This window comes from Pseudorasbora parva, chromosome 8 (assembly GCF_024679245.1).
Source record: "Pseudorasbora parva isolate DD20220531a chromosome 8, ASM2467924v1, whole genome shotgun sequence".
Lineage (NCBI taxonomy): Eukaryota > Metazoa > Chordata > Actinopteri > Cypriniformes > Gobionidae > Pseudorasbora > Pseudorasbora parva.
Genome location: NC_090179.1, coordinates 46,272,585 through 46,287,940, shown reverse-complemented (window position 1 = coordinate 46,287,940; position 15,356 = coordinate 46,272,585). Strand labels below are relative to the sequence as shown.

Here is a 15,356-nt window from a genome sequence, read left to right as displayed (position 1 = left end):
ATCCAGTAATGAAACAAGTGAAGACTTTACAAGTGAGTCATTGAATCATTCGCTCAAGAGATTTGTTCAAAAACACTGATTCATCCAGTAATGAAACGAGAAGTCTTTATGAGTGAGTCATTGAATCATTCGCTCAAGAGATTTGTTCAAAAACACTGATTCATCCAGTAATGAAACAAGTGAAGACTTTACGAGTGAGTCATTGAATCATTCGCTCAAGAGATTTGTTCAAAAACACTGATTCATCCAGTAATGAAACGAGAAGTCTTTACGAGTGAGTCATTGAATCATTCACTCAATAGATTTGTTCAAAAACACTGATTCATCCAGTAATGAAACAAGAGAAGTCTTTACGAGTGAGTCATTGAATCATTCACTCAAGAGATTTGTTCAAAAACACTGATTCATCCAGTAATGAAACAAGTGAAGACTTTACGAGTGAGTCATTGAATCATTCATTTAAGAGATTTGTTCAAAAACACTGATTCATCCAGTAATGAAACAAGTGAAGTCTTTATGAGTGAGTCATTGAATCATTCACTCAAGAGATTTGTTCAAAAACACTGATTCATCCAGTAATGAAACGAGAAGTCTTTACGAGTGAGTCATTGAATCATTCACTCAATAGATTTGTTCAAAAACACTGATTCATCTAGTAATGAAACAAGAGAAGTCTTTACGAGTGAGTCATTGAATCATTCACTCAATAGATTTGTTCAAAAACACTGATTCATCCAGTAATGAAACGAGAAGTCTTTATGAGTGAGTCATTGAATCATTCACTCAAGAGATTTGTTCAAAAACACTGATTCATCCAGTAATGAAACAAGTGAAGACTTTACAAGTGAGTCATTGAATCATTCGCTCAAGAGATTTGTTCAAAAACACTGATTCATCCAGTAATGAAACGAGAAGTCTTTATGAGTGAGTCATTGAATCATTCGCTCAAGAGATTTGTTCAAAAACACTGATTCATCCAGTAATGAAACAAGTGAAGACTTTACGAGTGAGTCATTGAATCATTCGCTCAAGAGATTTGTTCAAAAACACTGATTCATCCAGTAATGAAACGAGAAGTCTTTACGAGTGAGTCATTGAATCATTCACTCAATAGATTTGTTCAAAAACACTGATTCATCCAGTAATGAAACAAGAGAAGTCTTTACGAGTGAGTCATTGAATCATTCACTCAAGAGATTTGTTCAAAAACACTGATTCATCCAGTAATGAAACAAGTGAAGACTTTACGAGTGAGTCATTGAATCATTCATTTAAGAGATTTGTTCAAAAACACTGATTCATCCAGTAATGAAACAAGTGAAGTCTTTATGAGTGAGTCATTGAATCATTCACTCAAGAGATTTGTTCAAAAACACTGATTCATCCAGTAATGAAACGAGAAGTCTTTATGAGTGAGTCATTGAATCATTCACTCAAGAGATTTGTTCAAAAACACTGATTCATCCAGTAATGAAACAAGTGAAGACTTTACGAGTGAGTCATTGAATCATTCGCTCAAGAGATTTGTTCAAAAACACTGATTCATCCAGTAATGAAACGAGAAGTCTTTACGAGTGAGTCATTGAATCATTCACTCAATAGATTTGTTCAAAAACACTGATTCATCCAGTAATGAAACAAGAGAAGTCTTTACGAGTGAGTCATTGAATCATTCACTCAATAGATTTGTTCAAAAACACTGATTCATCCAGTAATGAAACAAGAGAAGTCTTTGAGTCGAATGATTGGAATTCATTAGTGTATACAATTAACTATCAAATGTGAGGTTTATAAATTCAGAGTAAAGTAGATTTTATAGGCACAAACTTACCTGTCTGTAATGTGTGTGTGTGTGTGCAGGTACGATTATAAAATCGCTCGCGAGTACAACTGGAACGTGAAGAACAAGGCCAGTAAAGGATACGAGGAGAACTACTTCTTCATCTTCAGAGACGCAGACGGAGTTTATTACAACGAGCTGGAGACCAGGTACATGTCAATCACACAGACGGGCTCTGGCCACACACACTCGGTGTGTTTGTTAATGAGTGCCTGTGTGTGTGTGTGTGTTTCAGGGTGCGTCTGAGCAAGCGGCGAGCGAAGGTTGGAGCTCAGTCCTCCACAAACGCTGTGCTGGTGTGCAAACACAGAGACATGAACGAGAAGGAGCTGGAGGCTCAGGTCAGGACCACACGCAATGCTTTTAGATTTGTAGACTTAGAAATAGACTAAATACTTAGAAACTCACTGATGTGTGTGTCTGTGTGTGTGATGGACACAGGAGGCTCGCAAGGCTCAGCTGGAGAATCACGAACCAGAGGACGAAGAGGAGGAGCTGGACTTGGAGAAAGACATGCAGGACTCTGGTAATACACACATCGTCATCATAGTGTGTGTGTGTGTGTGTGTGTGTGTGTGTGTGTGTGTGTGTGTGTGTGTGTGTGTGTGTGTGTGTGTGTGTGTGTGCGCGTGTGCGTGTGCGTTGCAAAGTTTAATGAGACTCCAGTCAAAGCGTTGTGTTGATTCGGTCTGAAGGCTCGTTCACACCAGGTGCACTAACTATAACTATAAAATGTTTGAAACTTATGGTTATAGTCACCATTATAGTTCTCATATCTCACATAGTTACGCTTATAGTTACAGTTTTAGTTATCATTGCTATTATTCGTTTTCATTATCGTTATACTTACTGTAGTTATCTTTATCATTGTAGTTATCATTATCGTTATACTTACTGTAGTTATAGGTATCTTTATCATTGTAGTTATCATCGTAGTTATCGTTAGTTATTATCGTATTTATCGTTGTAGTTATCGTTGAAGTTATTGTCGTAGTTATTGTAGTTAACATTATAGTTATCCTCATAGTTATTGTAGTTATCGTCGTAGTTATAGTTATTTTCGTAGTTATCGTTGCAGTTATCATTATAGTTATCATCATAGCTATTGTTGAATGTATCGTCGTAGTTACCGGCATAGTTATCGTTGTAGTTATTGTTGTAGTTATCAGCGTAGTTTTTGTAGTTATCGTTATAGTTATCGCGGTAGTTATTGTAACGATCGTTATAGTTATCCTCATAGTTATTGTAGTTATCGTTATAGTTATTGTCTTAGTTATTGTAGTCATAGTTATCGTTGTAGTTATTGTTGTAGTTATCAGCATAGTTTTTGTAGTTATCGTTATAGTTATCGCGGTAGTTATTGTAACGATCGTTATAGTTATCCTCATAGTTATTGTAGTTATCGTTATAGTTATTGTCTTAGTTATTGTAGTCATAGTTGTCTTCGTAGTTATTGTTTAAAGTATCGTTGTAGTTATGGTTATAGTTATCGTCGTAGTTGTTGTAGTTATCATTATAGTTATCGTCGGAGTTATTGTTGTAGATATCGTCATAGTTCTCGTTATAGTTATCGTCATAGTTAATGTTGTAGGTATCGTTGTAGTTATTGTTGTAGATATCGTCATAGTTCTCGTTATAGTTATCGTCATAGTTAATGTTGTAGGTATCGTTGTAGTTATTGTTATAGTTAACGTCATAGTTATCGTTATAGTTATCGTCATAGTTATTGTTGTAGATATCGTCATAGTTATCGTTATAGTTATCGTCATAGTTATTGTTGTAGATATTGTTATAGTTAACGTCATAGTTATCGTTATAGTTATCGTCATAGTTATTGTTGTAGATATTGTTATAGTTATCGTTATAGTTATCGTCATAGTTATTGTTGTAGGTATCGTTGTAGTTATTGTTGTAGATATTGTTATAGTTAACGTCATAGTTATCGTTATAGTTATCGTCGTAGTTATTGTTAGTTATCGTCGTAGTTATTGTTGTAGGTATCGTTGTAGACATTGTTATAGTTAACGTCAGAGTTATCGTTATAGTTATCGTCGTAGTTATCGTCGTAGTTATCGTCGTAGGTATCGTTGTAGATATCGTTGTAGATATTGTTATAGTTAACGTCATAGTTATCGTTATAGTTATTGTTGTAGATATCGTTATAGTTGACGTCATAGTTCTCGTTGTAGTTATCGTTATCGTTATTGTTGTAGATATCATTCTAGTTATCAGCGTAGTTATTGTTGAACTTATTTTCTTGTTTTCATTATCGGTATCATTGTAGTTATTGTCGTAGTTATTGTTGTAGATATCGTTATTGTTAACGTCGTAGTTCTTATAGTTATTGTTATCGTTGTAGTTATGGTTATTGTTGTAGTTAACATTTTAGTGATCTTCGTAGATATCATTCTAGTTATCAGCGTAGTTATTGTTGAACTTTTTTTTATCATTATAGTTATCGTCTTAGTTATTGTTGTAGTTTTCGTTAACATTATCATTGTAGGTACCATCAGTTATAGTTATTGTTATATTTACTGTATTTATAGTTATTGTAGTTAGTTATTTTTATTCTGTGTTAACGTAGTTCTGTTCCCGGTGTGAACGGGCTGTTATTAGTTTGACGTTCAGATGATGTAATCGCGTTTATGCTCCTGTGTTCAGGCGAGGAGCGAGAGAAGGCCAGCGACTCAGAGAACTCTGAGAGTGAGTCTGAGCGCGAGGATGAAGAGCGGCCGGCTGACGAAGAGGAAGAGGAGGAGGAGGAAGACGAGGAGGGCCGAAAGCGGCGCGAGAGGAAGAGCAGCGGCAGCGAGAGCGGAGAGGACCGGGACGCGGCACGCGATGAGGAGGAGATCTTCGGCAGCGATGACGACAGCGAGGATGAGGAGGGCGAGCGGAGAGCGAGGAGCAACAGCAGCAGCGATAGGGCGTCAGACTCCAGCGACGGCAGCGACAGCGAATGAGACGCGCGCGTTTGACTTCTATCTGTTAGCATTCAAAACTAAACTCACGCTTTCTCCTATTCTCCGCTTAACAGGTCTCTTTTCACCCACATGAAATTATATTGGGTGTTTTTCCTGAAGATAATCACACTGCTAAAAATGCTCTTCTTACTCAGTATTTTTGTCTTGTTTCTAGTCCAAACATCTAAACATTCTTAAAACAAGAAGTATTTACTAGACAAGCAAAAGTAATTATCTTGTTTTGGGAAAAAATAACTCAAAATGAAGAGAGTTTTTGCTTAAAATAAGATAAATAATCTGCCAATGGGGTGAGAAAAATAATCTTAATTCAAACAGAAAACAAGATTATTATTCTCACCCCATTGGCAGATTATTTATCTTATTTTAAGCAAAAACTCTTAATTTTGAGTATTTTTCCCCAAAACAAGACAATTACTTTAGCTTGTCTAGTAAATGTTTCTTCATGTAAGAATTTTAGGCTATTTTGACTAGAAACGAGACAAAAATACTGAGTAAGAAGAGCATTTTTTGCAGTGCAGTGGTGAACCATGACCTGGACGTGATCGTGAGAAATGAACGCCCGCTGTAGTGTTCATTTTGATGTTCCTGTTTTATTTCATTATGAATGGAGAGTGAGTGAGCCTTTTTTTGTAGTTTTTCCCTCATTAAAGTGTAAACATTGTAAATAAACAATGATTTTGTTACATCTGAGTTTGTTGATGTGGATGATGTTGGTTTGCTGTACTTCATACACTGCAAAATGTGCTCTTCTTACTTAGTATTTTTGTCTTGTTTTTTAGTCTAAATATCTAAAAATTCTCAAATCAAGATGCATTTACTATATAAGTAAAACGACATTATTTTTCTTGTTTTGTTAAAAGTTGAGTTTTTGCTTAAAACAAGCTAAAATATCTGCCAGTGGGGTGAGAAATAATCTTGTTTCCGTTTCCGTTTCTCACCCCATTGGCAGATCATTTTGCTTGTTTAAGTGTTTTTGTTTTTAACTCACTTCCTTTGTCATTTTACTTTTCTAGTAAATGAATCTTGATTTAAGAATATTTAGATATTTAGACTAGAAACCAGAAATACTAAATAAGAAGAGCATTTTTTGCATTGTACATCTACTAAAAATCACCAAAATGAGCTGAATCAAACGCAATGAGATTTCAAACACGCTTTATGTTTATTAAAATGCTTCAGGCCACTGTGAACATGGTTCACACAGACTAATGCCTTACAAAAGACATTTGAGAAAAATTAGCAAGAATTATGATTGATAAAATATACATATATATTTTTTAAAACAACAACTTCACAGCAAAAAAAGTGTTGTTTCCAGTCCAAATATCTAAATATTCTTAAATCAAGATCCATTTACTAGATAAGTAAAATTAAATATGTTTTTTCTTGTTTTCTGGGGAAAAATATCAAAATGAAGAGAGTTTTTGCTTAAAACAGTCAAAATATCTGCCAATGGGGTGAGAAAAATAATCTTATTTCTGTTTGAGACGGAAACAAGAAACAAGATTTCAGTCAGAAACAAGATTATTTCTCTCACCCCATTGGCAGATATTTTGACTGTTTTAAGCAAAAACTCTCTTCATTTTGATTTTATTTTCAACAAAACAAGAAAAAAATGTCATTTTACATATTTAGTAAATGCATCTTGATTTAAGAATTGTTAGATATTTAGACTTAGAAACAAGACAAAAGTACTGAGTAAGAAGAGCATTTTTTGCAGTGTTATCTGTTCTGAGCGTTGTTTCTGCATGATTTTAATGATTCTGATCACAGTTTAGCGAAAAAATGACAATTTCTCCTTCAGCCATTCTTCGGTCAGGTCGTCCGGATTACGCACCTCAAAAATCTACAGACAGAAAAGATTTATTGCCTTTATAAATCTGTGTCAACAGCAAATGAAGCACATCAGTGTACACAAAATGCATTTAACGCATATTGCTAACATAAATTAGCATGTTACCATTTAACACATTGCTATCATGAATTAACATGTTGACATGTTTAACGGTGCTGCTAGCATGGATTAACATGTTTTAACATGTCAGCAAAAATTAGCTCTTTGCTAATATGGACTTGCATCTTGGTAGCTTTAATTAGCATATTGGTAAAACATGAATTAACATGTTAACATTATTTAGCATTTTGCTAGCTTTTTTACACGCTGCTACCATGAATTAACATTGTTAACATGGTTTAGCACATTGTTAGCATTAATTAACATTTTGTTAATATGATTAAGCATGGATTAGCATGTTGGTAACATGAAATAAGATGTTTCTAACATTAATTAACATTTTGCTAGCATGTTTTAACACCACTAGCATGAATTAACATTGTTAGCATGTTTCATAGCATTATTAACATAAATTAACATGTTACCATATTTTATCACCCTGTTAACATGAATTAGCATTTGTCTAACGATGTTGTTTGCATGTTTTAACATATTTTAACACATTTAACATGTTCTTCGCATTAATTAACACGTTAGAATGATTTAACATGTTAGCATGTCTTAACGCTTCTAACAACATGTTGATAGCATTCTTTTTTTAGCATGAACTAGCAAATCACTAGCATGATTTAAATATGTTATCGTGAATTAATGTTGTTGGCATGTTTTATCACATTGCTAGCATGTTTTACCATGTTGCAAACATGTTTTAACACATTTATAGCATTGATTAGAATGTTGTTAACATTATTTAACATGTTACCATGAATGAACAAGTCACTAGCATGTTGGTAGCATGATTTATCATGTTATTAGCATGTTTAGAATTAATTATGTTGTTAGCATGATTTTTACTAGCATGTTTTAGCACACTGCTAGCATGAATAATTCATTTTCAAATGCATTTTGTGCAATCTTATTCAATTCTATCATCGTGTATTTAATAAATTACAATCAATGAAGTGAAATGATTGCATAGCTGACATCTATGCAGAAACATTGCAGCCTGTTAATGAAATGCATTAAGTGACTCTATAAACACACTTTACCTTTGTGAGATCTGCGGACTGAACCAGCCTGTTCTTGCTGCCCGCGTACATCATCTGCTGCTCGGGTTTACAGCCTGTGAGAGTTCAGATCTCCGTAAGACACTGGACACCATGAGCTAAAGAAATATGAAGTTTCTGGCTGGTTTATCAGCGCAGAGCTCTTTACTCACCCACAGGACTAGAGAAGATGAAGCACAGCGGATACGACACACGTCCATCCCCGTGCATCAGTTTATAACTGTACACAATATATGTGCTCAGAGTTAAAGAAAGCACACACATACTAAACACATCAGGGTTATTTTCACATCAATATACTAATGTAGTTTATATATACAGTGTATAGAACATTACCATTTTGTTTATTTAAATTATACAAGATCAGTAAATTATGGAGTACCACAAGGCTCTGTGTTAGGCCCTTTGATATTTTCAATATAAATATTTCAATAATGCTGCCACTTGGTAATATTATTAGAAAACATGGAATTAGTTTCCCCTGCTATGCTGATGATACTCACTTATAAACATCTCTAAATTATCCAAGTAGACGGACTGTGTTAAAGATATAAAATGTTGGTTGTAAATTAAATGTTCTGTGTTAATTATTGAACCAAACCTGTACAGAGAATCTCTTACACTGCAAAAAATGCTCTTCTTACTTAGTAATTTTGTCTTGTTTCTGGTCTAAATATCAAATAATTCTTAAATCAAGATGCATTTACTATATAACTAAAACAAAATGTATTTTTTTTGTTTTGTTGAAAATAAAATCAAAATAAAGTGAGTTTTTGCTTAAAACAGGCAAAATGATCTGCCAATGGGGTGAGAAAAAAAAATCTTGTTTCTGATTGAAATCTTGTTTCTTGTTTCCGTCTCAAACAGAAATAAGATTATTTTTCTCCCCCTATTGGCAGATCATTTTGCCCGTTTTAAGCAAAATCTCACTTCATTGATAATAAAAAGAAAAAATATCTTATGTCATTTTACTTATCTAGTAAATCCATCTTGATTTAAGACTTTTTAGATATTTGGACTGGAAACAAGAAAAAAAATACTAAATAAGAAGAGCATTTTTTTGCAGTGTAGAAGGATGTTACTCCATCCTCTACAGTTACAGACCTGGGTGTTATATTAGACAACAACTTGTCATCTTGTCAAAAATCATATTTAATGTGTTACATCGCTAAGCTACGGAACATGCAATCTGTCTCTGCTGCAGAAAAGTTACTTTATGCATTCATGACCTCTAGACTGGATTACTGTCCTGCATTACTAGCTGGCTGTCCTGCATCCTCAATCCTCAGGCTTTTTTGCTAACGTTCCCATTGAGTTATGAAATTCTGTTTCTGAACATTACCTCTGAGAGGAACATTCCTTCTTTTTAATAGACTTTGCAAGAACCTTGCCAGAACTTTGGCCTAAGTTCTGAGTACCAAGTTCCCTGATCGCTGGGTATGTCACATTTTCACAGTTTTGGTTTTAGTTTTCCCAGCTCCACCAGGATCCCTTATCCCTCTGGCTCCATTTTAGTATCATCAATCAGGTCTATTGTCCTGTCAGCAATGCCTCCAGTCCTTAATCCCGCCGGCTCATCCTCAATCCTTTCGGCTGCGCCTCAGTCTTCAATCCTTCTGGCTTTTCCCATTGGCTCTGCCTCAGTCCTCAATCCCGTCGGCTCCATCTCAGTCCTCATTCAATCTAGCTTCACCTCAGTCCTCAATCCCTCCAGCTTCGTCTCAGTCCTCAATCCCTCTGGCTCTTCCCATCGGCTCAATGTTAGTCTTCAATACCATTGGCTCCACCTCAGTCCTCAATCCCTCTGGCTCTTCCCATCGGCTCCACCTCAATCCTCAATCCCTCTGGCTCTTCCCTTCGGCTCCACCTCAGTCCTGAATTCCGTCGGCTACATCTCAGTCCTCATTCACTCCAGCTTTACCTCAGTCCTCAATCCCGTTGGCTCTGCCTCGGTCCTCTATCCCATCGGCTCGTCCTCATTCCTTAATCCCATCGGCTCGTCCTCAATCCTCAATGTTGTTGACTCCACCTCAATCCTCAATCCCATCGGTTCATCCTCAATGCTAAATCCCTCTGGCTCTTCCCATCAGCTCCCTCTCAGTCCTCAATCCCATTAGCTTCGCCTCAGTCCTCAATCCCATTGGCTTTGCCTCAATCCTCAACCCCATCGGCTCGTCCTCAGTCCTCAATCCCTCTTGCTCCACCTCAGTCCTCAATCCCATCAGTTCATCCTCAATCCTCAATTCCTCTGGCTCTTCCCATCGGCTCCATCTCAGTTCTCAACCCCATCGGCTCATCCTCAGTCCTCAATCCCTCTTGCTCCACCTCAATCCTCAATCCCATCAGTTCATCCTCAGTCCTCAATCCTCAACCCCATCGGCTCGTCCTCAGTCCTCAATCCCTCTTGCTCTTCCCATCGGCTCCACCTCAGTCCTCAATCCCTCTGGCTCTTCCCTTCGGCTCCACCTCAGTCCTGAATTCTGTCGGCTACATCTCAGTCCTCATTCACTCCAGCTTTACCTCAGTCCTCAATCCCGTTGGCTCTGCCTCTGTCCTCTATCCCATCGGCTCGTCCTCATTCCTTAATCCCATCGGCTCGTCCTCAATCCTCAATGTTGTTGACTCCACCTCAATCCTCAATCCCATCGGTTCATCCTCAATGCTAAATCGCTCTGGCTCTTCCCATCAGCTCCCTCTCAGTCCTCAATCTCATTAGCTTCGCCTCAGTCCTCAATCCCATTGGCTTTGCCTCCATCCTCAACCCCATCGGCTCGTCCTCAGTCCTCAATCCCATCAGTTCATCCTCAATCCTCAATTCCTCTGGCTCTTCCCATCGGCTCCATCTCAGTCCTCAACCCCATCGGCTCATCCTCAATCCCTCTTGCTCCACCTCAATCCTCAATCCCATCAGTTCACCCTCAGTCCTCAATCCTCAACCCCATCGGCTCGTCCTCAGTCCTCATTCCTCAACCCCATCGGCTCGTCCTCAGTCCTCAATCCCTCTTGCTCCACTTCAGTCCTCAACCCCATCGGCTCATCCTCAGTCCTCAATCCCTCTTGCTCAACCTCAATCCTCAATCCCATCGGTTCATCCTCAATCCTCAATCCCTCTGGCTCTTCCCATCGGCTCCATCTCAGTCCTCAACCCCATCGGCTCATCATCATTCCTCAATCCCTCTTGCTCCACTTTAGTCCTCAATCACTCTTGCTCCACCTCAGTCATCAATCCCATCTGCTCATCCTCAGTCCTCAATTCTCAATCCCATCGGTTCATCCTCAATCCCTCTGGCTCTTCCCATCGGCTCCATCTCAGTCCTCAATCCCTCCGGCTCTTCCCATCAGTTCGTCCTCAGTCCTCAATCCCTCCGGCTCCATCTCAATCCTCAATCCCATTGGTTCATCCTCAGTCCTCAATCCCGCCGGCTCTTCCCATCGGCTCCATCTCAGTCCTCAATCCCATAGACTCCGCTTCTGTCCTCAATCTCTCCAGCTCTACCTCAATCCTCAATCCTGTCGGCTCCGCTTCTGTCCTCAATCTCTCCAGCTCTACCTCAATCCTCAATCCCGTCGGCTCCGCTTCAGTCCTCAATCTCTCCAGCTCTACCTCAATCCTCAATCCCGTCGGCTCCGCTTCAGTCCTCAATCTCTCCAGCTCTACCTCAATCCTCAATCCCGTCGGCTCCGCTTCAGTCCTCAATCTCTCCAGCTCTACCTCAATCCTCAATCCCGTCGGCTCCGCTTCAGTCCTCAATCTCTCCAGCTCTACCTCAATCCTCAATCCCGTCGGCTCCGCTTCAGTCCTCAATCTCTTTGGCTCTGCCTCAGTCCTCAAGCCCACCGGTCCTGCCAATCCCTGCCAATTAATTTTGTACTTATGTACTTTTAATTTGTTTCTCATTATTTCTTGTGCTCCCTTTCCGTTATGTTGGTTACTAAGCATCTTTCATTTCTCGTTACGGTATTGTTTTATTTTTACTTATTTGTCATTTTATTTAAATAGCAAAAAAGAAGTTAACACTGAAGACATCTGAACATATCAGTAAGGATATCGTGGCTGACGCTCTGGAAGTTCTTCTCTGAGTTCGTCCAGAGAGATATTCTGAAACACAAACACACACACACACACACACACACACAGGTTAAAGTGAAAAACCTCATGACCCTTTAAGAGCACAACTTGCAGCACAAACACACACACTGACCTCATATTCTTCCTCCAGGATGACCAGCTGTTTCTCCATATCAATCTTCACTAAAATAAAAAAACATAGATTAAATTAAAAAAGTGTCCTACAAAAACCAGCCCAGTAAATTAGCTTTGGTACGAGAAGAACTGCATTTATTTTCACACAAACAAACAGCACACACTGGTTTCCCTGTGAAACTCACTCAGGATGGCTGCGTTGTTTGTCTCTTTACGAAAGCGAAACTTCTTGAGTTTCTCCTGCAGACTGGCATCCACCTCGCACACGACTAGAGAACTCGACTGATGAAACACGGACAGCGTATTCATAACTTGAATTATTAAAACCACTACAGTCATTTTAAGAACATTTCTCTAATATTCCCATTAAGTTATTTCCAAGTAATGTTATTTCTGAATGTTCTCTCAACACTTAAAACATCATTTAAAAAAATATGATAATTGAGGGAACATTCAATTTAGTCATTTTGGAAATGCTATTTTTGACTTTTCTCTGAAACATATTGTTCATAACTTTGAGAGAATGTTATCTGAAGTTACACGGTTCCCTGTTAGCTGGGTTAACGCCATTATTAGTGCTTGTGTAAGAGATTGAGGACAGGAAGTGTTGTTTTGCTCTCCTGCTGTATTTCGTTGCTTACTTTTTCAGCAAAATGATCAAATATCATAAAGCGACTCTACAGCAGCTCACAATGCTTTTGAGACTCAAAACACATTATCGATAAAATTAGATCTAACAGAAGCCTTGATGAGATCTGTCTTACCATCCTGCAGCTCTGCGGTTCCTCTTTGGGTTCTTGTGACAGGATGCTGAAAACGCTTTTCTGTGTGGTATTTTTTTTCTCAGCCGTACAGTTTTAACCCATCCAGCAGAGAGCAGCACTGTTCAGTACACTAGTGCACTGCATAGTGTGCACATCTTGAGTATTTCTATTTTTAGAAACAGCATGTATGCAAAAAAACACGTGGTTAACTCAGTTGCATCTAGTTCAAAAATATATTTATTTTACAGTTTTAAATTAAATTCTCTCAAAGTTAATGTTTGTTCAACGTCTGATCGTAATGTTCTAAAAATATATGTATGCATTGTTCATGGAAAAGCAATTTCTAAAGTTTTTTTTTAATTTTTTATGTTATACTTGTTCTGCTGACCGAGGCTGTATCTCAATAATAGTTTTACTTGATCTTAGTGCTGCGTTCGACACTATACAGATCATAAAATACTATCTATCGACTATCTAAATACTAATAGATCGACTACAAAATTACACTGCACTGCAAAAAATGCTCTTCTTATTTAGTACTTTTGTCTTGTTTCTAGTCTTAATATCTAACAATTCTTAAGTTAAGATGGATTTACTAGTAAAACGACATAAGATGTTTTTTCTTGTTTTCTTGAAAATTAAATCTAATTGAAGTGAGTTTTTATTTAAAAGAAGCTAAATGATCTGCCAATGGTGGAAGAAAAATAATCTTTTTTCTGATTGAAATCTTGTTTCTTGTTTCCGTCCCAAACAGAAATAAGATGATTTTTCTCACCCCATTGGCAGATCATTTGCTTGTTTTAAGCAAACACTCACTTCATTTTTATATTTTTCCCCAGAAAACAAGCAAAAATATCTTATATCATTTTACTTATCTAGTAAATGCATCTTGATTTAAGAATGTTATTTGGACTGGAAACAAGAAAAAAAGACTAAATAAGAAGAGCATTTTTTTGCAGTGTGGTATTCAGGGACAGGCATGAAATGTTTAGATCAGATCTATCAGTCCATTACCATTTAAATGTGGAAAAATCTAAGATAGCGTCAGTAAATTATGGAGTGCCACAAGGCTCTGTTTTAGACCCTCTCCTATTTTCAATGTAGATGCTGTCACTTGGTAATATTATTGGATCACCGATTATACTCGGTTATACACCGATCAGGCACTGACAGATGAAGTGAATAACACTGATGATCTCTTCATCACGGCTCCTGTTAGTGGGTGGGATATATTAGGCAGCAAGTGAACATTTAGTCCTCAGAGTCGATGTGTGTGAAGCAGGAGAAATGGGCAAGCGTAAGGATTTGAGCGAGTTTGGCCAGATTGTGACGGCTAGACGACTGGGTCAGAGCATCTCCAAAACTGCAGCTCTTGTGGGCTGTTCCCGGTCTGCAGTGGTCAGTATCTACAAAAAGTGCTCCAAGGAAGGACCAGTGGAGAACCGGCCACAGGGTCATGGGCGGCCAAGGCTCATTGATGCACGTTTTCTTTTACATCACGTGGATGGCCGGGTGTGCGTAACTTACTGGGGAACACATGGCCCCAGGATGCACTATGGGAAGAAGGCGAGCCGGCGGAGGCAGTGTGATGCTTTGGCCAATGTTCTGCTGGGAAACCTTGGGTCCTCCATCCATGTGGATGTTACTTTGACACGCTCCACCTACTTAAGCATTGCTGAGACCATGTTCAGCCTTTCATGGAAACGGTATTCTGGTGGCTGTGGCTCTTCCAGCAGGATAATGCTCCTGACACAAAGCACAAATGCTTCAGGAATGGTTTGAGGAGCACAACAACCAGTTTGAGGCGTCGACTCGGCCTCCAGATTCCCCAGATCTCAATCCAATCGAGCATCTGTGGGATGAGCTGAACAAACAGGTCCAATCCATGGAGGCCCCACCTCACAATTTACAGAAATTAAAGGATCTGCTGCTAACATCTTGGTGCCAGATACACACCTTTAGGGGTCTAATGGTGTCAATGCCTCGACGAGTCAGGGACCAACACAATATATAATAATATAGCCTAATATTATGACTGATTGGTGTAATAAATAAATAAATATAATTTTTTTGTTTTTCGAGTGGACACATTTTGGATTACTTTAGACATAGTCGTATTTAACGGATCTTCTATCGCCCGTATTTTATCCAAGTCCACTAAATGAGGGAGATTATTTGTTTTTACCTCTAAAAATATATATTTTTTTAAATAATGAGAACAAAGCATAATTTTGTAGCTCACTGTTAATGATAATTATTCAGCTCTAAATTTGTGTAAAATTAGATCAATTATACGACGGTTGAGGTCAGTAGACTGACAGATGTGTGTGTGTGTGTGTGTGTGTGAGAGAGAGAGAGAGAGAGAGAGAGAGAGAGAGAGAGAGAGAGAGAGAGAGAGAGAGAGAGAGAGAGAGAGAGAGGAGCGCGCGCTGGTTCGGTCTGTCTGTCGGTAACGTTACAGCAGCTCCGGTGATCTTCAGGCCCGTCTGTGTGTTTATCTATCACCGGTGTGTTTCCACGCACTTCTCACGCGTGTTGCTCAG

The 15,356-nt window shown here is 38.3% G+C and overlaps 4 protein-coding genes across 5 annotated transcripts in view; 3 read left to right on the top strand and 1 right to left on the bottom strand.

The window, feature by feature from the left end:
• The window catches only part of paf1 (PAF1 homolog, Paf1/RNA polymerase II complex component), a 9,683-nt gene extending 4,681 nt beyond the window's left edge, over window positions 1-5,002 (top strand). The window contains exons 11-14 of the mRNA XM_067451465.1: window positions 1,861-1,989; window positions 2,076-2,181; window positions 2,282-2,366; window positions 4,502-5,002. Coding sequence (XP_067307566.1) covers window positions 1,861-1,989; window positions 2,076-2,181; window positions 2,282-2,366; window positions 4,502-4,803 — 622 coding nt within the window. The 3' untranslated portion in view covers window positions 4,804-5,002. The remainder of the gene's footprint in view (window positions 1-1,860; window positions 1,990-2,075; window positions 2,182-2,281; window positions 2,367-4,501) is intronic.
• A 1,411-nt stretch (window positions 5,003-6,413) lies between these two features.
• On the bottom strand, window positions 6,414-12,929 carry gmfg (glia maturation factor, gamma). The gene is made up of 7 exons (XM_067451461.1): window positions 12,814-12,929; window positions 12,235-12,331; window positions 12,048-12,097; window positions 11,895-11,944; window positions 7,998-8,080; window positions 7,828-7,901; window positions 6,414-6,670 (listed from the first exon to the last, which is right to left on the bottom strand). The coding sequence occupies exons 1-7, from the start codon at window positions 12,814-12,816 to the stop codon at window positions 6,599-6,601; spliced, it is 429 nt and encodes a 142-aa protein (XP_067307562.1). The 5' UTR covers window positions 12,817-12,929; the 3' UTR covers window positions 6,414-6,598.
• Window positions 9,393-11,876, top strand: LOC137085235 (uncharacterized). Its single transcript, XM_067451796.1, has 5 exons — window positions 9,393-9,894; window positions 9,936-10,493; window positions 10,535-10,931; window positions 11,092-11,267; window positions 11,308-11,876. Exons 1-5 carry the CDS (start codon window positions 9,393-9,395, stop codon window positions 11,874-11,876), a joined length of 2,202 nt encoding a protein of 733 aa, XP_067307897.1.
• Window positions 12,930-15,193: 2,264 nt separating the features above from the next.
• LOC137084900 (protein Smaug homolog 2) overlaps window positions 15,194-15,356 on the top strand; it is a 36,985-nt gene continuing 36,822 nt past the window's right edge. Inside the window, exon 1 of one of the 2 annotated variants that reach the window (XM_067451451.1) lies at window positions 15,194-15,355. The gene's annotated coding sequence lies outside the window, so the exon portion shown is untranslated. The remainder of the gene's footprint in view (window position 15,356) is intronic. The other variant, XM_067451453.1, reaches the window with a different exon arrangement.

Excerpts from the sequence above, each read along its gene's own strand:
- LOC137085235 (XM_067451796.1), top strand. The coding sequence starts at position 9,393 with ATGCCTCCAGTCCTTAATCCCGCCGGCTCATCCTCAATCCTTTCGGCT. Across the intron at positions 10,932-11,091 it reads CTCAATCCTCAATCCCATCG|TCCTCAATTCTCAATCCCAT; the intron begins GTTCATCCTCAA and ends GCTCATCCTCAG. Across the intron at positions 11,268-11,307 it reads CTCAGTCCTCAATCCCGCCG|ACTCCGCTTCTGTCCTCAAT; the intron begins GCTCTTCCCATC and ends TCAATCCCATAG.
- gmfg (XM_067451461.1), bottom strand. Across the intron at positions 11,945-12,047 it reads TCCTGGAGGAAGAATATGAG|AATATCTCTCTGGACGAACT; the intron begins GTCAGTGTGTGT and ends TTTGTGTTTCAG. Across the intron at positions 7,902-7,997 it reads CATCTTCTCTAGTCCTGTGG|GCTGTAAACCCGAGCAGCAG; the intron begins GTGAGTAAAGAG and ends GAACTCTCACAG.